Raw genomic sequence first — 25,100 nt, 5'->3', positions numbered from 1 at the left:
TCTCCCCTGGCCTAGGAAGCTCGGGAGCGAGCAGCAGCACCGCCAGGTGCCAGCTGCATACCTTGCAATCCTTTCGCGGCCGCGTGGCCGCGCTTGTTTTTCTCTCTCGATACAAATAGAAAGAAGACAGATTGCTAAGACTCGTGTCTTTGGTAACCATGCAATGGCCTCACAGTGAGGAATCTTTCGTTTCCACATCCTGGAGATTATTCTTTAGTGCCAGCTCGCCGTATTCTCAAATATTACAGATTCACGCAGCCGGCTGAGTGCCAAGTGCCTTGTTGGTGCCATTAAACAAATACTGAGGGAGATGCCGGGACTGTTAATTTATGACACCAACTGGACTGGCTTTTCGAAGTTCAAAGGATATCATAACCTTACCCTTGGTTTTAATCCTTAATTATGTATGTATCTTTCGATCAGTTTTAAATATTATTGCATTTTATTTTTTGTAATGGTTTTTATTAACTATACAATAAAAGAATTTACTCTTTCAACTGGACTGGCTGCACCGTCACTGTCGCTTCATGTTCCATATGTCAGACTGGGGGTTCAATCAATCAATCAATCAATCATTTGTAAATCGCACTACATACCCGCAAGGGTCTCAAGGCAGGGGGGGCGCTACTGATCGAACAGCAAGGTCTTTAGTATCCTCCTGAAGGTCAGCAGGTCTTCGGTCTGTCGTAGGCTCAGTGGGAGGGTGTTCCATGTCTTGGTGGCGAGGTGGGAGAAGGATCTCCCACCGGTGGTGGTTCTTCGGATGAGCGGGACGGTGGCAACTGAGAGGTCGGCGGAGCGTAGCTGGCGGTTGGGGATGTAGAAGGAGAGCCGTCTATTGAGGTAGGCTGGGCCGGTCTTGTGGAATGCTTTGTGTGCGTGGGTGGGGAGCTTGAAGGATATCCTCTTGTTGACGGGGAGCCAGTGCAGGTTTCTCAGGTGGGGGGTGATGTGGCCGTGGCGTGGTACGTCGAGGATCAGTCATTCCGAGACGTTTTGGATGCGTTGTCGTAGTTTGATGAGCTTGGTCGGGGCTCCCGTGTAAAGGATGTTTCCATAGTCTAGTCTGCTGCTGACAAGGGCATGGGTGACTGTCTTTCTTGTATCTGTCGGGATCCATCTGTAGATCTTGCTGAGAGTGTTGAAGCAGGACGAGGAGACGGCATTGACTTGCTTGGTCATTGAGAGCGTTGAGTCAAGGATGATTCCCAGGTTGCGTGCGTGGCCGGTGGGTGTCGGGGCTGCCCCCAATGCCGTCAGCTACCAGGAGTCGTCCCAGGCTGAAGGGTTGGAGCCGAGGATGAGGATCTCCGTCTTGTCCGACTTCAGCTTCAGACGGCTGGTCTTCATCCAGTCGGCAACGGCCTTCATTCCTTCGTGGAGGTTGGCTTTGGCGGTGATGGGGTCCTTGGTGAGGGAGAGGATCAGCTGAATGTCGTCGGCGAAGGAGATTATGTTGAGGTTGTGCTGTCGGGCTACGTGTGCGAACGGGTCCATGTAAATTTTGAACAGCGTCGGGCTGAGGGAGGATCCCTGGGGTACGCCGCAGATGATCTGGGGTAGCTGCCCGTTCCACGGAAAGGCGAGCCTCTCTGCATCCGCGCAAATCACAAACTGCTTTGAAGCCCGGTTCCCCTCATTACAGTAAGACGCCACTGCGAGCGAATAAAGCAAAAAAAACTGTACTGTTGGAATTCCGAGGTACAGAGTAGCTTTAAAAGCATTTAGAAAATATGTGGAGGGATTAAAAGGTCGCTTGCATTAAAAGAGGATGCGCACAAGGTGAAAGCTTCTAATGAAACATTACGCTGCATCTTTGTTGGCCCTCGGAACAGCACCAAGGTGAAGAGCGCGCTGCTCTCTGGGAAGTAGCCTCCTGCTTATAAAAGCAACAGGTTGGTCCTGGCCATCCTCATGGATCTCGGATAGGACCGCTCCTATCCCCAGCTCTGAGGCATCAGTCTGCACTATGAACTGCTTGGAGTAGTCTGGTTCTTTTAGAATGGGTGCTGAGCACATTGCTTCTTTCAGGGTGTCAAAAGCCTTTTGGCAGCTAACAGTCCAATTTACTTTTTTGGCATTTTCTTGGAGGTGAGTTCTGTGAGGGGAGTCACAATGGACCCATAGCCCTTCACAAACCTGTAGTACCCAGTCAAGCCAAGGAATGCCCTGACTTCTGGGTTGTTGGAGCTGCCCAGTCCATGATACTCTGGATCTTGGGCTGTAAGGGTTGGACCTGGCCTCCACCAACAAGGTGGCCCAAGTACACCACCGTGCCCTGCCCTATCTGGCATTTGGATGCCTTAATAGTCAGTCCTGCTGATTGCAGGGCTTGTAGAACCATCCCAAGGTGGATCAGGTGATCCTGCCAGTTGGAGCTAAAGACAGCAATATCATCAAGATAAGCTGCACTAAAGGACGCCAACCCAGTCAGGATTTGGATCACCAACCTCTGGAAGGTGGCAGGGGCATTCTTTATCCCAAAAGGCATTACAGTAAACTTATAGTGCCCATCAGGGTTGGAGAATGCTGTTTTCTCTTTTGCTCCTGGGGCCATGCCAATCTGCCAGTACCCTGCAGTCAAGTCAAAGGTACTGAGGAATTTGGCTGCCCCCAACTTATCTATCAACTCATCTGCTTTTGGAATGGGGTCCACACAGAACCTCATCTCTCTCTTTCCACCCTGGGGATGAGGTTTGGGGACCAGAACCACTGGGCTGGCCCAGGGGCTCTCAGAGGGTTCAAGTACCCCTAACTCCAGCATCTTGCTGACTTCAGCTCTGATGCTTTCCCTGACTTGGTCTGATTGTCGATAGATTGTATTTTTGACAGGGTTCCTGTCACCAGTGTCCACATCATGGGTACACCAGTTGGTCAGACCAGGGGTCAGGGAAAAGAGACTAGCATACTGTTGCAAAACTTGTTTGCAGTCAGTCTGCTGTTGGGCAGAGAGGGTGTCTCAAAAGACTACTCCATCCACTGACCCATCTTTTGGGCTGCAAGAGAGGAGTTCAGTGAGAGGTTTACTCTCTGCCTCCTGTTCCTCATCAGTCAACATCAGCATGATGATGTCAGCTCTGTCATGATAGAGCTTAAGGCGGTTCACATGGATAACCCTTTTGGGTGTCCTGCTTGTGCCCAGGTCCACTAGGTAAGTGACCTCACTCTTTTTCTCCAGGATAGGGTAAGGGCCACTCTATTTGTCCTGCAGAACCCTTGTTGCCACTGGCTCCAAAACCCACATCTGTTGCCCAGGTTGAAATTCAACCAGTGCAGCTTTTTGGTCATATCCGTGCTTCTGAAGCTCCTGGCTGGCCTCAAGATTCTTGGATGCCTTTTCCATATACTCAGCCATGGACCTTAGGCCAAGCACATAGTCCACAATGTCTTGTTTGGGTTCTTGGAGAGGCCTCTCCCAACCCTCTTTCACAAGACAAAGCGGTCCCCTTACAGGATGACCAAACAGAAGCTCAAAGGGGGGGAAACCCTACTCCCTTCTGTGGCACTTCCCTATAAGCGAAAAGCAGGCATGGCAACAGGACATCCCATCTCATTTTGAGTTTTTCAGGGAGTCCCATGATCATACCTTTCAATGTTTTGTTGAACCTCTCAACCAGGCCATTGGTTTGTGGATGGTAAGGGGTAGTGAACCTGTACTGCACACCACACTCCTTCCACATGTGTTTCAGGTAAGCAGACATGAAGTTGGAACCTTTGTCTGACACCACCTCCTTAGGAAACCCTACCCTGGCGAAGACACACAGGAGGGCCTTGGCTAGTGCATGGGCTGTTGTAACCCTAAGAGGAATTGCTTCAGGTTACCTAGTAGCATGATCCACTACTACTAGAATGAACTTGTCCCCTGAGGCTGTGGGAGGTTCCAGTGGACCCACAAAGTCCACCCCTACCATTTCAAAGGGGACCCCCACCACTGGCAGTGGTATCAGGGGGGCCTTTGGGTGGCCACCTGTCTTGCACTGGCCTGACAGGTAACACAGGAGCTCACAAACTCCTTCACCTTTTGGTGCATCTGGGGTCAGTAGAAGTGGCTGACTAGCCTCTCCCAAGTTTTGTTTAGCCCCAGATGTCCAGCTAGGGGGATGTCATGAGCCAAAGTTAGGAGGAACTCCCTGTACTTCTATGGCACTACCACTCTCCTGGTGGCTCCAGGAGTGGGGGTTCTTGCCTCCGCATACAGTAATCCCTCTTCCTAATAAGCTCTGTGGGTACCACTGACACCTCCCTGTGCTTCTGAAACAGCTTGCTGCCTCAGGCTTTCAAGAGTGTGACAGTCTAGCTGACCCTGACACAGCTCTTCCCTAGTGGGTCCCCCTGGGCCCAGGAGTCCAACCTGGTAAGGCTCACGCTCCATGGGCTCAGTTCCCTCTAGGGTTTCCAAGTCCTCTCCCTGAGGAGAGTGGTCCTGAGAGGCTTGCTGTGTAGAAGCTGGTCCCGAGTCTTCTTGCTTTTTCTCTTGGTTGGGCCATACTTTCAGGCTCCAAACCTATTTGTTCACCCTTCTTTTTGCTCTGTGCTCTGGTTTGCACACACACCAGTCTAGGAATACCCAGCATGGCTGCATGGGTTATTTGCTCTACATCAGCCCAGGCTGAAGTTTCCAGGTCATTTCCAAGCAGACAGTCAGCTGGTAACTGTGGAGAGACCACCACTAGTTTCAGGCCAGTAACCTCCCCCAACCTAGTGTCACCATAGCCATAGGGCAATTAGTGGTAACACTGTCCCCATTGGTGACTGGGTACGTTTTCCCAATAAATTATTGTTCTGGGGAAACCAGTCTATCTTTCACCATAGTGACACTGGCACCTGTATCACCCAGGGCTTCTATTCTAGTTCCATTTATAGAGGGGTATTGCAAATACATTTTCAGACTGGGTGGTAACCCAGATACATTGGCAAACTCCATTTCCCCCAAGGAGACTAGACTAGCTTGAGTGTATTCCCAGATTGACTCTGGGTACTCCTCTGATCCCATCTGTAGACTTGCTGTCCCTGGGGTAGCTGGACTGGGTGCCTTAGTGATTTTGTTGTAGGGGCAGTTTGTGTCTACAGTTAAATGTCCCAACTTCTTACAGTTGTTACAATAGGCCTTGTTAGGATCAAAGTTCTTCCCCCTATAGGGCTGAGGCACATAGGGAGTAGTTTGGGACCCACCCCCTGTACAGGTTTTTGGTGCCCTTTGGAAGACTCAGGCTTTTTATCTTGGGGATTCTCACCACCTTTTCCCTGGGGAGGTTTTGTAACCACCTTCTTTTGGTCACCCCCAGTGGTTGTCCTAGTCACCCTAGTCTTGACCCAATTGTCTGCCTTCTTTCCCAATTCTTGGGGAGAAATTAGACCTCGGTCTACCAAATGCTGATGCAACTTTTCGTTTGTGAAATTACTTAAAATGTGTTCCTTCATAAACAAATTGTAAAGTCCAGAAAAGACATGCACATTGTGTCCAGTTAACCAACCATCCAGTGTCTTTACTGAGTAGTCTACAAAATCTATCCAGGATTGGGTCTGGGTTTTGTGAGCCCCCCGAACCTAATTCTGTACTCCTCAGTAGTGAGCCCAAAGCCCTCAATCAGAGTTTTCTTTATGAGGTCATAGGACCCTGCATCTGGCCCAGAGAGGGTCAGAAGCCTGTCTCTGCAGTTACCAGAGAACAGTTTCCACAAGAGAGCCCCCCAGAGAGGTTTCTTTACTTTTCTCATATCATAAGCACTCTCAAAGGCTGTGAACCACTTGGTGATATCATCACCTTCCTCAAATTTAGGGACAATCCTTTTGGGGATTTTAGGATCATAAGATTGCTCTCTATCCTTGTTATTGGTATTGCTGCCACCAGAGATGGGGGCTAAGCCAGGAGTCTGGACTCTAGATCTAATCTCTTGGCCAGCTTGGCTAACAAGCTGTCCTCTTCACTGGGACTAGTCCCAATGTCTTCTCTGGGCCCTGGCCCACCTGTGTAGGTCCTAGGGTCCCAGAGTGTGATTCTTGGGGTTAAGGGTACAGGGACCCTCCTATCCCTAGAGGTGATTTGGGGGGGGGGGTTATTCTCTTCTTCCTCTGACTGGTCATCACCCTGTTCAGAAGGGTGGCCTTAAGCATACTCAGCCAAGAGCTCCTGGAGCCCTACTTTGGTTGGATGCAGGCCCGTAGGTATATTTTTCAGTTTCTATAAGCACCTTAGTTCTCTGAAATTTAAGTGTAAGTAAGGTGTGAGGTCGAGCTCCTCCACCAGGTCCTGTGCCATATTACCTTCACTAATAGTTGGGGGTTGTTGAGACATTCTAACCTGACAGTTCTAACCCTCTACTCAGACTATAGTGACTTTTTTTATTTTTCTAAAATCCTAATGGGACTTTAAGCAAGGCCCTACCAGTCTTTTAGTATTTTGGAAAACCCAATTTCAGAATTCTAAAGGCAATTTATGAGTTCTGTTGTGTGATCAGATGGTAACGAAGTAGTCCAACAAATGCAAGTTTGTATCCCCCGCTGCCACCAATGTGAGAAAGTGGCTCTATATATACTGGACCAAAGTAAGGTACAGTGTGTATAGAGGCCACCAACCCCAGAGGTATAACCGAGGTTAAAGTCAGGGCTGACCTTACTCTCAAAAGTGGGAGCTTGGTCAAGCAGTAAGGCAGTACCAGAGGACAGTGTAAAGCATTTGTTGTACACACTCAGTCAGCAAAAGGTCTCACACACTCAAAGACTGAACTCCAGGCCAATTGTTTTTATATCAAAATATATAGTTGTTTTATTTTTAGAACCAACAGGTATCAAAATATACTTTTCTGAATGATGAGTGATCTCAGGTAATTACTTTGCAGAAAGGTAATGACTTGGTAAATACAATGGGTACAGGGGTTGCAGTAGGCAACACAGTTCTAAACACAATTTAGTATTGAGCTCAATGGGTTTTTCTACACAAATACAGTTGATTACTTTGTAGATTACTTTTGTAATTCCAGGACTGGATCCTAGATTCAGTCCTGGGGGTCTAAGTGCAAACAGTTTAGTAAAAACGTTTTGGTTAGTGCAATGATTTTTAAGGAATAAAAAGGTATTTTAAAAGTTCACACTTAAAAACTTTTCAGTGAAAATCTAGCAATGTTATCCTATGGGAGAAAATTCAGGTTACAGGTAAAGAATGTTCTCGTTACTTTTGTAATCCAGTACTGGGCCCCTAGTTCCAGCACTGGGATCTCTACTTAAGACAGATAAGTAATTACGTCTTAGTAGTAGGTACGATTTTTAAAGAATATTTCAAGTTTACAAAGAAGACAGAAGAAATTTCATAGAACAGCAGACAATGGATTCCTATGGTGAAAGTACAGGTTACTAGTAAACCCGGTTAGGATTACTTTTGCGGTTCAGTACTAGGCTTCAAAGTACAGTTCTGTCTTCTCTCCTGATCACAGGGGAGTCCTTCGGAATTCGGTGTTCGGCTGATTTTATAGGAATATTTTAGAGATTCAAAACTTCACACTTAGAAGATTTTTCGAGTCAAACCAGTCAATGTTATCTTATGTCAGGAAAGTGAGTTATCGGTTTCCAGGTGAGTACTCGACTGGGGAAGTTACGGTTCTGGGCATAGACTCAGGGGTCCCCCAGGGTCAGGTAGGTACAGTTGGTACACCCTCAGCGGCACCGGGGCAGCCAGGTGTAGAGGTAGGTAGGCCCAATGTTATCCAATGGAGGGGAGGGGGCCTTCGGTTGGTGGCTGCAAGCAAGCAGGCCACGCGGCTGGGGAGCTGAGCTCCTGGTCACTTACTCAGGGGAAGTAGAGTAGGGTAGTAGTTGCACTTCCAGCGGCACTCGGGCAGCTGGTTGCAGGGTGCTTTTGAGCTGTTGGGCGCCCAATGTTATTCAATGGAAAAGGTAAAAAGGGAACAAAGGCTGCAGACTCGGGGACAGTGATTCTTCAGGTGCGACCAGCACTTCGAGAGGTAAATTGGGATCTTGGAGAAGAGGTAGGTACCCCAAAGGAAGGCACAGGGGGCTGCAGGGAGCCGGGTGCAAGGGTGTCTTTTGGTGTCGGGAAATCTTAACCTCGGCTGGTCACGGTTGGGGGGGGGGTCTCTGGTTCTGAGGCTGCAGGCGTCGTCTGGTTCGTCGAGGAGGGTCTTTGGGCACTGGACTTCGGGTCCCAGTCGCCGGGGGGACGTCCTCGTGGTCTTGGTTCACTCAGGCACCCTCCTGGACTCTGCGGGTGCAGAGTAGGCTGGATTTGCGGTTCCTGGCTGGCACCAGGGGTGTTGCTGTTGGAGCAGAGCCTCTGCTCATGGCAGTCCCAGTCTCTAAGAGGGTCAAGGCAGGCAGGTCCTCCGGGGTTCCCGAGGTTGCTGCCCGCAGGAGACGCCGGGGTTAAGCAGGAGCAGGTTCAAGGATCAACAGGCCGGTAGGGCTGGGGCCAAGTCAGTTACCGTCCTTTTGTTCTGCACAGCAGGCCGTCCTTCTTGTTGTTCTTCTTCTTGTTTTTCAAAACGGTATCTGAGGAAGGAAGGTTCAGGGAGCCCCTGAATACTGGAATATGGGGTGTTACAGGTAGGGCAAGGGAAGGGACCAATAGGTCCCTGTCCTGGGATGGGTACACCCCCTAGTCTGCTCCACTCCTGTGGGAGGGGGGCAGGAGCCTAGCTGTGATTGGGCAGGGCTCCTCATCTTCAAGATGGTCTGAGCCCGGGGTCGTGCTTCACCTCACCTCTCCCACCTGAGGGGTGGCGTTGACACAGGCTGGCACACCCCCTTCCTGACGTAGGGTTTCCCGCCAGTCTTCCCGCCAGAGTGTGAGTCAGAACCGGTCGGGACCAGTTGCTGGGTACAGCAAATGGTCTGGAGAAGCTCACAGAGGCGGCAGGCCTTTGAAGCTTCCCCCTGCCCATCCTGGGGGAGGAGAATAGCGTCTCGCCCAGGATGTGCATTGTTGCATGCCCAGGGCAGCGGGTCGCTCCACCCAGGGGTCCAGCAACATGTCTGCTGTGGGGCAGCCTAGGCAGCCTCTCAGTCCAGACATGGATTATAGGTTAGGTTTCAGGGGGCATCTCTAAGATGCCCTCTGGTGCATTTTACATTAAATCTCACACTGGCATCAGTGTGGGTTTAATGTGCTGAGAAGTTTGATACCAAACTTCTCAGTCGGGCCATCATGGTGGTGTGGAGTTCGTAATGTCGACCTCCCAGCACCATAGATTCTTAATGGCAGCACTGCTCTTACAGTGCCCAGGAATGGCCCTGGGTACTGTAGGGGCACAGGGCTCATGCACCTGTGCCCACACCAATAGCATAGGGCACCAAGCTAGAGGGGTGACTGAGGTATGCCAGGGCAGTGGGTCCTTTGGGCATGGCACACAGGGAGGTGTACTATGTCGACTCTTTGTTTAGTTCTGTACTTAGACACTCAGCCTGCAAAGGCAGTGTGTGGGTGTCAGGGTACAGGGCCCCTAAGGGTGGCACAATAAGTGCTGCAGCCCTTAGTGGTCTTCTCTGGTCATCATGCCCTGGGTACCTAGGGTACCATTTACTAGGGGCTGATAGGTGGCAAGAGAGGCCAATTGGGTTTTAGGTTCAACACAGTTTTAGGGAAGGGACACAAGCCCTGGGTACCTGGTTGGCAGGAGCCCAGGGCACACTCAGTCAAAGCATATCAGCAGTTCAGCAAAAAGTGGGGCATACCAATGCAAGAAAGGTGGCACTTTCTCACAGGGAGGCATAAACCTCTGTGGTTAGCTGGGTCCCCAATAACTTCAAGATGTCTGGGGGGTGAGTTTGTGACCATCCTCTTAAGCTAAAATCTAATCATTTTGAGTATGAGGTCTGTACTCAAACATTTCCCTGCCCCCTGAATGTCTACTCCTGTGCATTTCAGTGGAAGAGAAAAAAACGTACTTAGTCGGTATGTTCGGTTTGTTCAGTTTTTAAAACATACGAGGTATGAAATGACAGTGAGAATAGTCTGAAAAACGACCTGTAGGAAGAGAATGCTGGTGAGCATAGGGAAACTTCATTTAGTGTTTCCAGCACTTTAAAATTATGCAATGGCATAGGCGACTAAACTCTACGCCCCCTTCCCTTTGACAGTTCAAACCGCATTTACAGAGAGCAATCCATAAAACCCTTATTAAGAAAGCTGGCTCTGCATATACAATATCAAAGTGAGGTAAAGTGTGTACAGAGTCCAGTGGAACCCCAAATGTAGGCAGAGGTAAAATTAGATAGAACCTTACTCTCTATTTGTGGTAGTGTGGTCGAGCAGTAAGGCAGTATCAGAGGACAGTGTTAAGCGTTTGTTGTTCACGCTCAAAGACTGAACTTCAGACCAATTGTTTTTGTATGAAAATATTATGTTCGAGGCATATGAGCTGCAGAATTCATACTTTGGCATAGATCGCCATCTGGTGTTGGGCTTGAATGATTGCAGTTTGTTGTTATCTTAGAAGAAGTCTTTGTAGTCACGAGATCGGTGACTCCTCCCTTGGACGATAGTGCGCATGGGCATCGACTCCATCCTTAGATTGTTTTTTTCCGCCATCGGGTTCGGATGTAACTTTGGCGCTCCGGTTCGGTAATGTGTTTCCAAACCTTTTTCGACACGCAAAACATCACTAATCGACGGGGTTGTTTTCGTTCGTGTGCTTCGACTCTAGAATCCTCGGTTCCAGTCGTCCACGCGGGCCGCTGGGCCTATCGACGCCATTCGGGCCTAGGGCTAATGGAAAGGACTCCATTTAAAAAATGCCCCCAGTGTGGAGCTAAATTTCCACACAGCGGCCATCATAAGGTCTGCAACCTTTGTCTCTTGCCAGAACACGAGGAGAAGTATTGCCAGGCCTGCGCATCCTTTCGATCCAAGAAGGGCCGGGCTCGACGACACATCATAGCACAATGATCTGCACCGGTGCCCGAAGACATCTTCGATGAAGGCCCGACTTCCCCGAGGCAGAGTATTCAGAGGAGCTAGACATTATATCCAAAGCTGATGACGACTACTCCAATGACCACATCACTCCAGGTCAACAAGTGAGTACAACTGCCCCATACGCTGTTCCACCTGAAAAAAAGAAGGCTCCCGTCAAAACTTTGCCTAAAGGCCATAGTCAAGACCGAAAGAAAACTTCAGAAGTCCTGCCTCCAGGCCCGGCTCCAAAGACAAAGGAGAAGCCTTCCAGCAGCTCGGGACCGAGCAAGCCGCATATCGGTGCCCAAAAAACACAGTCTGTACCGAAATGGGGAATACATCCTACTCCCGTTACCCCAAAAAAGGCCTCAGCATCGAGCTCTTATGCACTGTAAGACCACAAGACCTCGGATCTGAACAACCCCGAAAACCTTCGGACCTGAAAAAGATTACCGACTCGAAATCAAAGCAGCAAAAAAACCTTTTTAAGACTCTAGACCACAAATCAAAACCGCATACGGAACCGAAGAAATCTGCACCGAAAGGAGACGCCAACCTGGAAAAACATTTTCAACCGGATCCTATCGATCCGAAACAAAAGACATTGCATGTGGACCCTTAAACAGGCCATATTGTCAGTCTCCCCACAAACAAGATGAAATTTGACACCTCACACCACTTCACCCCTTCAACCCTCTTCTCCTGTTTTTCCTACTAAGCCGTTATTTGCTGAAAGGTCTCCCATACACTCTCCTAGACTCTCTCCACACTCCTCGCCACCACAGGATGATGATGATGATGACCTATGGGGCGGGGTGGACATATTCACCGTTCAGATGACCCTGATGATGACACTACTATAACACACGACACATGGGCAAATTACAGTGATAATGCAGATCCTCCAGACCTTCCTGATCCAGAGGCATACCAAACACGTCCATCTCCCCCAGATGACAACATAGGGTTTAGTCAGCTTATTAATAGGGCTTCCCAATATCATAATGTACAAATGCATTCAGACCCCATGGAGGAAGACTTCCTGGTAGATACTTTTGCCCAGTCACAAAGGACAATACAAACATTACCCATGCTCCAAGGTGTCATTAAACACGTACCAGACCTCTTCAAAGACCCTGTCAGGACCAGAATTCTCAATACCTGCATTGATAAAAAATATAAACAACTCCCTCCAGATTCTTTACTAGTGGTTCGCCTCTTTCCTCCATAATAGATCCCAAAGATTCAAAGTCAACCAATCCCTGTCCAACCCCATGCCAGTCACATTAGGAGTCCCACAGGGCTCCTTCCTTTCACCCACCTTGTTCAACCTGTTCATGGAACCTCTTACTGATCTTCTCAGCCTCACCCAGATTCACTTCCTCATGTATGCAGACAACACCCACATTTACATAAAGATACACTCACTGAAGGACATCCAATCACTCAACAACACACTTCAAAAAACCCAAACGTGGCTGGCCGAAAACCATCTGAAACTTAACTCCCTCAAAACGGAATTCCTCTTAATCGCCCCCTGAACAAAACTCATACTATCCTGGACTGGATGAAGCACCTAACAGCTCTCAATGGACAACCGTTCATAGTAGACTCAGCGAAATCTCTAGGGGTTACACTAGACAGTAACTTAATTTATTTATTTATTTAGCGATTTATAGAGCGCCTGGTGACCCGGAGGCATCCCCGCGCTGTAGCATTTGTGGAGGCCAGAGGGGAGAGGGGACTTTATTTTGGGAACAACAACTTAAAGATGCAGAAACACATTAGCGCCTCAACAAAAGGAGCCAACTTCCACCATAAGACCCTACGACAACTGAAACCCTTTCTGCCCGCACACGATTTCAAACTAGCAGTTCAAACCCTAGTAATTCCCCGCGTGGAATATGGAGCAGTAACACTATGCGGCCTCCCAAGGTCATCGACAGCCCCGCTAAGAGCTACGATCAACTTTGCTGCAAGACTCATCACAGGTTCCAAGAGAAAAGCTCACATTTCCCCAGACCTGAGAGCCCTCAACTGGCTACCATTCGAAGCCAGAATTCAGCTAACAATTGCTTATATGACACACAAGGCCCTCTACCACAACGCTTCACAATACATAGCTCAGAAATTGGTGCTTTCAACGGGCAGCAGAGCCTCTAGGAGTGCCAAGACTCTTCTCCTACAACCTCAACGATTCGCCAAGAAAAAAACTTATAAATGGGGCTTTTCTGGTATGGCTCCGAGGATTTGGAACGCCTTACCCAGTGAAACAAGAATGATCCCTTCCACTGCCTCCTTCAAAAGAGAAGTGAAAGCTATCCTCCTGGCTAAATTCACTTGAACTATATATATATATATTCATTGTATTTGTATTCTTTATTGTTGTTCTTTGTATACTGTTTCCTGCCTTCAAATTATGACCTGCAAAGTGCTCTGATACTCGCAAGAGTCTTGTTCGCGCTATATAAAACCTTCAAAATTAAAAAATAAATAGTGTCCAATGCAAGGAAACGTGCCAATTCTCAAACCTCTGGTGATGCTCCACCTCCAGACAAAGAGTCTAAACTGCTGGACGCTTCAGGCAAACGAGTTGCCTCCCAAGCATCTAATCACTGGAGGATAGCTAATGCACAAGCACTGCTAGCCAGGTATGATAGGGCTCACTACGATGAGCTTGAGGACCTAATTCAGCATTTGCCTGACCAATACAAGGCCAAAACCTATGATCTGGTTCAGGAGGGCAAATTAATTACAAATGCATCCATTAAATGTGCCCTTGATGCAGCAGACACCGCATCTAGATCTGTCAAGATGGCGGGCACTTAAAAGAGGGCTTCACCTCGCCTCCCCACCTGAGGGGTGGAGTTGGCAGAGGTGGGCATGCCTTCTGGCTGGCTAGTTTTTCCCACCTGTCTTCCCACCGAAAAGGAGGGGAGAGAGGAAGGGGTCCTGCTCCTGATAGCAGGAGAGGCTGGGGGTCGCATTACAAAGGCTGCCAGGCCTTTGAAGCTCCCCTGCCACAGATCTTACTGGCTTGTGAACACCTCCGCTCAGGAAAGGCTTTGTTTCTGGGTTCAGGGAGCGAAGGCTCCCACCCTAGGGGTCCAGAAACATGTCTTGTGGTGGCAGGCTGGTGTGTACCAATCAGGGAACCCACCAGGCCACCAGGCCCTTTCTGTGCATTTTCCCATTACATCCCACACTGGCATCAGTGTGGATTTAATGTGCTGAGAAGTTTGATACCAAACTTCAGTTTTCAGTGTAGCCCTTATGGTGCTGTGGAGTTCGTAATGACAAGCTCCCAGCACCATATACTCCTAATGGCAGCACGGCACTTACACTGTCTAAGAATTGACATAGACACCATAGGGGTACAGTGCTCATGCTCCTGTACCCTCACCATTGGCATAAGGCTCCCAGCTAGATGGCTGACTGATCTATGACGGGGCAGTGGGTTGTAGGCATGGCACACAGGGATGTGTGCCATGTCGACTCTTCACTTTGTTCTGCACCAAAAGACCCAGCCTGCAAAGGCAGTGTGTGTAAAGGTCTCTAAGGGTGGCACAATAAGTGCTGAAGCCCTTAGAGGCCTTCCTTGGTCACAGTACCATGGGTACCTGTGGTACCATTTACCAGGGGCTGACCTGTGGCCAGAGAGTGCCAATTGGGTGTACAAGGTACAGTTTTGGGCAAAGAACACAGGCCCTGGGAACTGATTGACAGGGACCCAGGGCACATAAAGTCAAAGTGCATCAGTAGTCTGGCAAAAAGTGGGGAGGTTACTGCAACAGAACCCCACTTTCCTACACCTTATTTTGTACATGTACCCAAGAAATACATTACATATTTGAGTTCAAACATAACAACAACTGTATTTGTAGGTGTCGTGTGCCACCTAGCCCTCACTGTACATGCTATGACAAAAAATTCCGGTTTAAAAAAAAAAGATTTGTAGGAAGATTTTCTGCTTGTAGTGACATAGAACATAGGCCTAGCTCACAACGAACCTGGACTACAGATGAAATTGCAGACTGGTTTGAGCTTGACTGAATTGGATCTATTAACTATATGCTGTCAGAAGCTGCGGGGGCTGCATGGATGCCAGCCCCCCAAAAGTCTTTAAGAATTGGCCTAGTAATTACTTTGAGGTTGTTGTAATACAATCCAGTGCTTGCCCCTGCTTAAAATTCTAATAAATGACATACACGCTTATTAGTTGGAGCTAATTATTATTGCTTTGCTCTTTCCGGCAATCTATTAGTTTGTCACTTTCTTACGGCTAGGAAGTCACAAACGCCGGATTTTTGCAATGCTAATTACCATATTATAAATATTCTAATAATTTAGTACGACATCATGCTGGTGATCTATCTACCAAGTCGCCCACAGATAAAGGTTTAGATACATTGTGAACCAACCTTCGATGGAGCATCACTGGCATTTGCCAGGGGTACAGGGAAATTTGCTAGGAAAATAATATATAATATGGGTGCTTGCACACATCCATGTTTACCGCCACTCATCTCTAACATTTTCCTGTGTGCTTGGTATTGCGTAACAAGGCAGTTTACTCTTTCCCCAGAAAAAATGGTTCTTTTGCCAATTGTTTTACTAGATTGCTATACAGTTCTGAAAGGAAGATATTCCTAAAAAGTGAATGAGAGGCCACACTTCCCATTACTTACTAGTTCGCCCAAGCTTTAGGGCTCCTTAAACATTTTCACTGTATGGTGAAAATACCATTTCCCTCAGACGAACCACTAATTTGCTGTCTGGCTGCTATTTATCTAGTATTGTACTGCAAGGTGATCTCTCATGTACTTTCCCACATTTAACTTGTCCTCAACAGAAAAACAGGAGACGCAGAAACCGCAAGAAGAAAAAGAAGGTTGCAGTCAAGAAAGAGCCTGCCAAAGCTAATGTCCCTCCAAAGAAGGACACGTCACATGACATGGACACTGTTGTTGAGATTGAGTATGTAACAGAGGAGCCGGAAATCTATGATCCCAACTTCATCTTCTTCAAGCGTATCTTTGATGCTTTCAAGGTAAGATTGTGGTTTTTCAACGAACGTCATCTGGGTATGCCTACTGATAGTATTTTGTGAGAATTTAGTTACCAAATGCATAAAAAGGTTCTGATATAAAGAACACGTGTAGCTCAATGCTGTATTTGAAATATATCAAAAGGTTTTATTCTCTTCATCCAAGGGTTACAATTGTACTCACCCAGCAATCTCCTCCACTGCCACATGATTATGATGTAGTAGCCTGACTATTGTTTACAGCCCATCTGAGCCCTCATGATCTAGGATTTTAAAAGTGATGCTATCAGTAACCATGAACCGTCATTACCAATAACTGTGAAAAAAAACTAAAAGATGAGACTGCGGTGTTGGTCACATGAATGGAAGCTGCTAAAACTGGATTGCTTATCCTTTGAGCTTTCGATGGAATGTTGTACAGTTCTTAAATTTCCACATTCAACTTCAAAATTGAACATTCAGCCTTTAGACTTTTTCACTGTAATGCTCAAGTAGAGCTGTTGAAGTGAGGGAAAGAAAAGTTGAGGCTTTCTCTGCAGCTTATGTTTTCACACTATGTCCATAAAATGGAGCCCAATCTGTTCAACAAGTTAAAGCTGAATCTTAGAACCAAAAAAAGAATTAAACTGCAGACAAGACAAAAAACTATTTCTAGTAAAGTTAAATTATACCATAATCATTGGTTGACTTTTTCATTTGGCATCATAAAGGTCTTGGTTTCCAGACCACTTCCAGATGATTTATTTTGTTTTTATTTGAGTATTTTGTATGGGTTCACATCACCAGATCAATTTAACAGCAGTTTCACAGAACTTTATTTAATCTGTCATTTCACCCTTATTATTCTTCTGCCTATAGCTCACCGATGATGTAAAGAAGGAAAAGGAGAAGGAGCCAGAGGCCGACAAGGTGGAAGCTGTGGTCCCAAAGAAACGTTTCGAGGAGGAGCATAGGGACAGTGATGACTATGACAGTGATGACGACGATGTAAGTGGTGGACTCTGCCAGCTTCTTGAGGCATCTTTGCTGTCCACCCATGCAAAATGAAGTATCTGCGCATATTCATGCCCCTCAGCGTCTTAACAGGCATTACTTCCAATTTTATATTTATCTTTCATTTTTAGAGCTCTCTGAACTATTCATCATGCCAAACAATTTCTGTAATGCAAACCAAGATATAGTAGAATACATGTCTTGTAGAATCCTGTCAGCATTGAGATACTCTGTACTCCTAATTACTGTAACTGATATGCAGCTCATGTGACTGCTAGGACACACACAAGTTATACCTCTGACAAAACACATTTTTTCGTCTTATGTTCTTCATGTGGTCCAAAGTTGCTGCCTTAGTGACAGCAAATTGCTGTGTAGACAGTTTTCACCATTCTGAGATTTAAAAACCTGGTCTGTTAAGACAAGACCATTGTTTACTAACTAGAGTAAATGATTAAAATACACATAGATGCACTTCTCTCAAAATTAGCAAACACACTTCAAAATGTCATATCGACAGGAAAGAGAAGAGATGGGATCGTGAAAAACACACCTCGACCCTGCTGTCCTATTTCTGTGTATCCTACATTCCACTAATTATATTTATTTATTTATTTATTTATTTTGAAAGTTTTATATAACGCGGACAAGATCCTTGCAGATATCAGAGCGCTTTACATAGAAGGGGTACATGAGGAAGCATAGTCAGACAGATAAATCAATAGAACAAACAGTACAAATAGGTGGCTGCAAAGCCAATCATGTGAGTAATAAGACAGCTAATACAAATAAGCAAAGGGGTCAAACGTGGTACAGATCGGTACAGAGTATTAACAGAGTTCGAGATAATAGTTCAAGTGTATTTAGCCATGAGGATAGCTTTTACTTCATTTTTAAAGAGTGTAGTGGAAGAGATAAGCCTGGTTTCGGGAGGGAGTGAGTTCCAGATCCTAGGCGCCATTCCTGAGAAGGAGCGCTTATATGTTTTTTCCTTCCGGAATCTTCGAGGTTTCAGCAGAAGATTGTTTGTGCCTCTAGTGTTTCTAGCTCCGCCAGAGATTGTCAGCTTCTGAGCGAGGTAGCCGGGTGAGTTTAGGTGTACCGCCTTGTGTGTCATGCAGGTGATTTTCAGATGTATTCTGGCTTCAAAAGGTAGCCAGTTCAGGGATTTCAAGTCAGGGGTTATATGGGAGTGCTTTTTTGACCCAGTGATGAGTCTCGCTGCAGCGTTTAGAGAAGCTCTTAGGGGTGCGGTTGTAGTTAGGGGGAGTCCGCAGAGGGCGATGCTGCCGTATTCTAATTGAGGGAGGACTAGTGCTTGTACTGCGGTTTGGAAGTCTTCGGCTGGGAGGAAGGGTTTAAGTTTCCTCAGCGTATTGATTTGGAAGTTCCCTCCCTTTGTTGCCTTGCTGATATGTTGCTGCATGTTGAGATTGGTGTCGAGTGTTATGCCTAAAGATTTTGCTGAGTCCACGATGGTGGGTTGGACATTGAGTGCGGTTAGGTGTTTAAGCCAAATTTGAGTGGTGGAGATCTTCGCTGGAGGTGAGATCAGAAGGAACTCTGTTTTCAGGGCATTGAGTTTGAGATGATTATCGGCAAGCCAGGATTGGGTGCCTCTGATCGTTGAGTTCAGGAGCAGGATGTCTTTGGGGGATTGTAATTTGAGATAACGTTGGGTGTCATCGGCATACATATGAAAGTGTACATTGGATGCTTGTACAACAACTACCCTACAAAGGATCACCCCCAGAGTTCTAACCTTAGCATAATTACCAGAAGTCAGGCTAGACTTCTGAAACACCAAGTTTTTACTTTTCTTGAAACGAGACATGCTCTTCTGCTTTGAACTTTTCCAAAGTAAATATGGAACTATAGTAAACCTCATACAACTGTAGCTTCTAAAAATGGGTGTCTCCTACATTTCAAATTATGATTCTGTGAGAATGCAGCTTACTCCAACTCAGAGATCAGCTCACTTAAGGACAGTGAGATCTAATATCAGGCAATCGTTTCTCCTTTATTGTTTTGCAACTCAACAACAATACCAAGGAAACACATTTGATGCTTCACACTATCTTTTTTATCGTGCACATGTATTCGAAAACATTTGTGAACTAACATTGGTCTTTTACTGTCTTTAGACAGTAAAGCAAGCTTGTTCAAATGTTGCAGCCAGTGTTGTGATAATGATGAGGATAGGAGCACCATCTTCCTGAATATAATCCGTCTACATGTATTCCATCCAATTTTACTTCCTACAGTAGTCTTGGGCTATCATGTTAATTGGTCCATATTACTCCCAACCAAACTTTTTTTTAGATTTCCACTCCCAACGTACTCCCTTCATTTATTGAATAAGACTTCGAATTTATTACCTAGACAAGCCAAAAGAAATTAAACCCAAGGGTTATGGGAGCAGACTGCACAGGAGTACTTATACCCCTCTAGGCCTTCCCCTCTAGAGGACACAACAGGTTTTAATCAGCTACTTCATATAGCTGCTCAATACCTCGGGGTTAGCTTACACACAGACCCTGTAGAAGAGGACTTCCTCATGGACACTTTTGACAATTCACAAAGGTTCACTTCTATTTTACCAATGCTAAAAGGGGTAATCAAGCATGCACTTGAAGTGTTTGAAGATCCTGTGAGGGCTAGAGTTATAAACCCTAGGATCGATAAGAAGTATAAAGCTGTCCCTGTAGACCCAGCCTATATTAAAGTCCCAGTACCTTTAGACTCACTAGTAGTGTCTAATGCTTGGAAAAGGGCCAACTCCCAAACATCTGGGGACGCTCCACTCCCTGATAAAGAGTCCAAACTTTTAGACGCCTCTGGAATAAGAACAGCGTCACAAGCCGCTAACATATGGCGTATCGCCAACACTCAAGCTTTGTTAGCCAGGTATGATAGGACACATTACGATGAACTAGAGTCCCTACTACAGTACCTACCAGACAAATATAAAAATATGGCCAATGATCTCATACAGCAAGGTAAAATTATCACTAACACCTACATTCGTTGCGCTCTTGACGTAGCAGATACCGCCTCTAGAGCAGTCAACACAAGTGTACTTTTACATAGACATGCTTTGCAACGCATTTCAGGTTTTAAACCAGATGTACAAACTTTCATTTTAAACCAGCCATTCAACCAAGAACATTTATTTGGACCCACTGTAGATTCTTCACTTGAAAAAATGAAGAAAGACATAGACACAGCCAAATCTGTGGGAGCCTTGCAATCGCAAGCTCCTAGACATTCCTTTTTGTTGCTCCTTCTACAAAGGCACCTTCAGAGGCTACTCCTCAGACCTCCTCAACCCTACCACTTCTTACAAGGCTCCCACCCGGTCTACATTTACCTAAGGTTACCAAAGGGGAGGCTACTGAGGCAATAATAATAAGGGAAGAGGCAAGACCTACAATACCAGATCTGCCTCCACCCCTACCCAATGACTTCCCTCCGCTCCCCTGGACCATTCCACTCCTGTCGGGGGGAGAATACAATAGTTCCTTCCTGTCTGGACCAACATCACCACAGACAGGTGGGCAAGACAAATCATTCAAACAGGTTACTGTCTAGAACTCACCCCCCCCCCCCCCCCCCCCAAAACATACCACCCAGGCAGCGCCTAATGTCACTGGAGCATTTATCACTGCTAAAACAGGAGGTCTGCTCCCTTCTGCAAAAGCATACAATAGAACCGGTACCCCTGCATCAGCAAAACACAGGGCTTTACTCCCTGTACTTCCTCATTCCAAAAAAGGATGCCGCTCTAAGACCTATCCTAGACCTCAGAATCCTAAACCTGTACATACAGTCGGACCACTTTCACATGGCCACGCTTCAACAGGTTCTTCCTCTGCTTGCACAAGGCGACTTCCTTGCCACTCTAGATCTCAAGGATGCCTACTTCCTTATCCCCATTCACACTTCTCACAGAAAGTATCTCAGGTTTGTAGTAGACGGTCAGCATCACCAGTTCAAGGTACTCCCATTCGGAGTCACCGCAGCACCCAGAGTCTGCACCAAGTGTCTAGCAGTAATTGCAGCTCATCTAAGAAGGCAGCATATTCATGTCTACCCCTACCTAGACGACTGGCTCATAAAAGCCAAATCGTACTGCCAGTGCGTACAACACACTCACGCTGCAATCCAACTGCTTCACGACTTGGGGTTTACCATAAACTAACCTAAGTCTCACCTGCAACCGTCCCACATACAACAATACCTAGGGGCAACAATAAATACCTCCAAGGCACTTGCATATCCCAGTCCAGCCAGGATATCCACCATACAAAACCTTGTCACAAAATTTCAACTACAACACACTCTCCCAGCTCGAGTGTTCATGCAACTAATAGGGATGATGGCCTCTTGCATATTCATAGTCCCTCACGCAAGACTCCAGATACGTCGCCTTCAGGAATGTTTAGCACGTCAGTGGAACCAGGCTCAAGGTCAGCTGACAGATCTGGTGTTGGTGGACGGTCGCACGCATCACTCTCTGCATGTGGTGGAACACCAAAAACCTTTCCAAAGGGCAACCGTTCATCGAGCCTGTTCCACAGCTAGTGCTAACAGCAGACGCATCGCTCTCCGGCTCGGGGGCACATCTGTTACATCATACCATACAAGACACGTGGACACCCCAACAAAGGTTGCTCCACATCAGTCACCTAGAGCTGCTAGCCATCTTCCTAGCATTAAAGCCCTTCCAGAAACACATTCTGGGCAAAACTGTCCTAGTCCGCACAGACACTATGACAGCAATGTACTACATACGACAACAAAGCGGGACACACTCTCTGCAACTCTCACACGTAGCACAGAGCATATGGAGATGGGTCATTCCTCAAAACATTTTTCTCCTAGCCCAACACATTCCAGGAGTCCAAAACAGCATAGCAGATCTGATAAGTCATCAAACACAACAGACTCGCGAGTGGGAACTGCAGCCGCAAGTTCTTCAACTATTTTTCCAGCTGTGGGGGCACCCACAGATAGATCTCTTCGCAACCAACGAAAAGGCCAAATGCCCAAACTTCGTCGCCAGGTATCCATACCCATTGTCCAAAGGCAATGCAATATGGATGAATTGGTCAGGCAGATTTGCATACGCTTTTCCGCCTCTCACTCATTCCACTAGTGGTGCTCAAACTGCAGCAACATTCACTGACTCCCCTCCTAGTTGCTCTAACATGGACCAGACAACCATGGTACACCACATTACTGGAACTATCTGTAGTCCCGCACCAAAAACTACACCTCTCCCCACACCTCTTAACTCCGAGCCATTGAGAGATCAGACAACCAGATCCAGCGCAGCTCAACCTAGCGATCCGGCTCCTGAAGTCTTAGAGTTTGGTTACCTTAACCGTCCTCCAGATTGCATGAATATTATCAGAGAAGCTAGACGCCCCACCACTAGAGCTTGTTATGCAGCCAAGTGGAAAAGATTTGTTATATACTGTAACAATAAAAATATCAATCCCTTAGATGTGTCAATTCAACACATCATAGGTTACCGGCTACATCTACAAAGGTCTAACCTAGCATACACATCTATCAGGTTACACCTTGCTGCCATAGCAGCATAAAGTAAAGTAAAGTCCACATTTGTAAAGCGCACAATCACCCGTAAGGGTCTCTAGGCGCTGGGGGCCGTCGGGAAGATTAAGCGAGCTATTGCCCAGAGTCACATGGTGCTGGGCTAACCTGCCGCCGGAGCCGGGGATCGAACCGTGGTCCCCAGATTCCAGCGTCCGTCGCCCTGGCCGCGGCGCCACACTTCTCCCTCTTACAAAGCAGACAACATTTGTCACTATTCAGAGTACTTACCATCAAAGCCTTTATAGAAGGACTCAAACGAATAATTCCACCCAGAGTACCACCCTCACCTGAGTGGAATTTAAATATTGTCCTCACAAGACTCATGGGTCCTCCATTCGAACCCCTGCACAAATGTGAATTGCAGTTTCTCACATGGAAAGTCACTTTCCTAGTAGCCATTACCTCTCTTAGAAGAGTCAGTGAGCTTCAAGCACTTACTATTCAAGAACCATTTTTACAACTCCATTATAATAAAGTGGTTCTCAGAACAAACCCAAAATTCCTTCCAAAAGTCATTTCTCCTTTTCATCTCAACCATTCTGTAGAGTTGCCAATATTTTTCACGCAACCACAAACAGTCGCAGAAAGAGCTCTTTATACGCTAGACGTTAAAAGAGCACTCCTTTATTATATTGACAGAACAAAACCTTTTCGCAAAACTCAACAACTTTTTGTATCCTTCTCACCACCACATACAGGCAATCCTATATCAAAAACTGGAATTGCAAGGTGGATTGTCAAATGCATACAAATTTGCTGTCAAAAAGCAAAACGTACATTAACTATTCCCCCTAAAGCCCACTCTACTAGGAAAATAGGGGCTTCAATGGCTTTCTTAGGGAACATTCCCTTAGATGGCATCTGCAAAGCAACTACATGGTCTACACCGCACACATTCACAAAAGACTATTGTGTAGATGTGCAGGCAAAGCAACAAGCTAGTGCGGGCCAGGCTGTACTCAAAACACTGTTCCAAACAACCAACAGATAATGGTGGTTGCTGCTAGGGTGGAGTACTGCTATACAATCTATGCACAGTGTGTGATCTGCAGCTCATATGCCTCGAACGGAAAATGCTACTTACGAGTATGCATCTGTTCTTGGCATGTAGAGCTGCAGATTCACACACGCCCACCTGCCTCCCCGGCTACGGTTATCTGTTCCAGTATTATCTTATTTAGATACAACATACATAGGCATCTTTTCTATTTCTCACAAAACTCCATCATTTCCTTCACTGGCGATGCCCATGCGCACTATGGTCCAAAGGAGGAGTCCCCTATCTCGTGACTACCAAAGACTTTTCCAGGACAACAACAAAGTGCAAACATCTGGGCCCAACACCAGATAGCGATCTATGCACAGTGCGTGAATCTGCAGCTCTGCATGCCAAGAACAGACGCATACTGGTAAGTAGCATTTTCCTTTTCCCTAGCAAGGCATCCAGATCCTCTTGGCGATGCCTTGGCCAACATTCCTCAGTGGCTTCTCCCATGCTCCCAAAAGAACCGTTCCTAATCTTTGTTCAACTAATTTCTATATATTGGCAATCCTTTTTTTTTCTTTGCCTACCCAAGTATTATCCACATAACTTTGTTTTTTCTTTATTTTTGACATGAATTACTTTATCCGCTGTTTAAGGTTTCTAATGCCTCTGTCGTGGTGCAAACCTCTAAAGTTCTTTGCAGCCTGGTAGCCATTGTGAACATTTAAAAAAAGAATAGATGTTATGAAATTTCAGAATGACTGAAAACAATTAATAAAACTCTGCCATGCCTTACAGTCCTAAAAACATGAAACAGTACCACCAGGTAAAACTATTCCCATCTCCATGATACCATCCTACATTCAAAGCAGAGTATGCCACATGTACACAGTGTTCCTAAATGGTGAACATAGCAATAAAGAATTCAGAAATATTACCATCTTGGGCTCTTCTAGCTCCTGCTTTCACAACACACCAAATAAATATATGTTTGAGGCATATGAGCTGCAGATTGTACACTTAGCAATAGATCGCCACCTGGTGTTGGGCTTGGATGATTGCAGGTTGTCTTCTTGGAAGAAGTCTTTGTAGTCACGAGATAGGTGACTCCTCCCTTGGACAATACTGCGCATGGTCATCGACTCCATCCTCAGATTGTTTTTTTCCGCCACTGGGTTCGGATGAAAGTTTTCTGCTCCGGCTAGAAAAGACTCTTTTCGGCATTTTCGAAGTGTGAAACTTTACATCAATTTTCGACATCACCAGCTACATCCCGGTGCGTCGACGAGGGCCGTTGGGCCTATCGGCGCCGTACGGCCTACGCCTCATGGACAGAACTCCATTCAAGAGATGCTCGGTATGTCGAGCAAAATTCCCTCATAGCGACCATCACGAGGTTTGCAACCTCTGTCTCTCGCCAGAACATGACGAGTCGACCTGCACAGCCTGTGCCTCCTTCCGATCGAAGAAGACCATTCGGGATCGGAGGGCCCGTCGACACGAGATGAGATCAGCGCCAGCACCGGAGCCCATCTTTGAGGAGGAGA

The 25,100-nt window shown here is 46.6% G+C and overlaps 1 protein-coding gene across 1 annotated transcript in view; it reads left to right on the top strand.

Moving 5' to 3' along the window:
* The window catches only part of SF3B2 (splicing factor 3b subunit 2), a 374,355-nt gene that overhangs the window by 153,522 nt on the left and 195,733 nt on the right, over positions 1-25,100 (top strand). The window contains exons 9-10 of the mRNA XM_078660758.1: positions 15,759-15,956; positions 16,812-16,940. Coding sequence (XP_078516884.1) covers positions 15,759-15,956; positions 16,812-16,940 — 327 coding nt within the window. The remainder of the gene's footprint in view (positions 1-15,758; positions 15,957-16,811; positions 16,941-25,100) is intronic.

This window comes from Lissotriton helveticus, chromosome 9, assembly GCF_964261635.1.
Source record: "Lissotriton helveticus chromosome 9, aLisHel1.1, whole genome shotgun sequence".
NCBI lineage: Eukaryota > Metazoa > Chordata > Amphibia > Caudata > Salamandridae > Lissotriton > Lissotriton helveticus.
The sequence above is the reverse complement of the archived record's forward strand: the minus strand, read 5'-3'. Positions and strand labels throughout refer to the sequence as shown.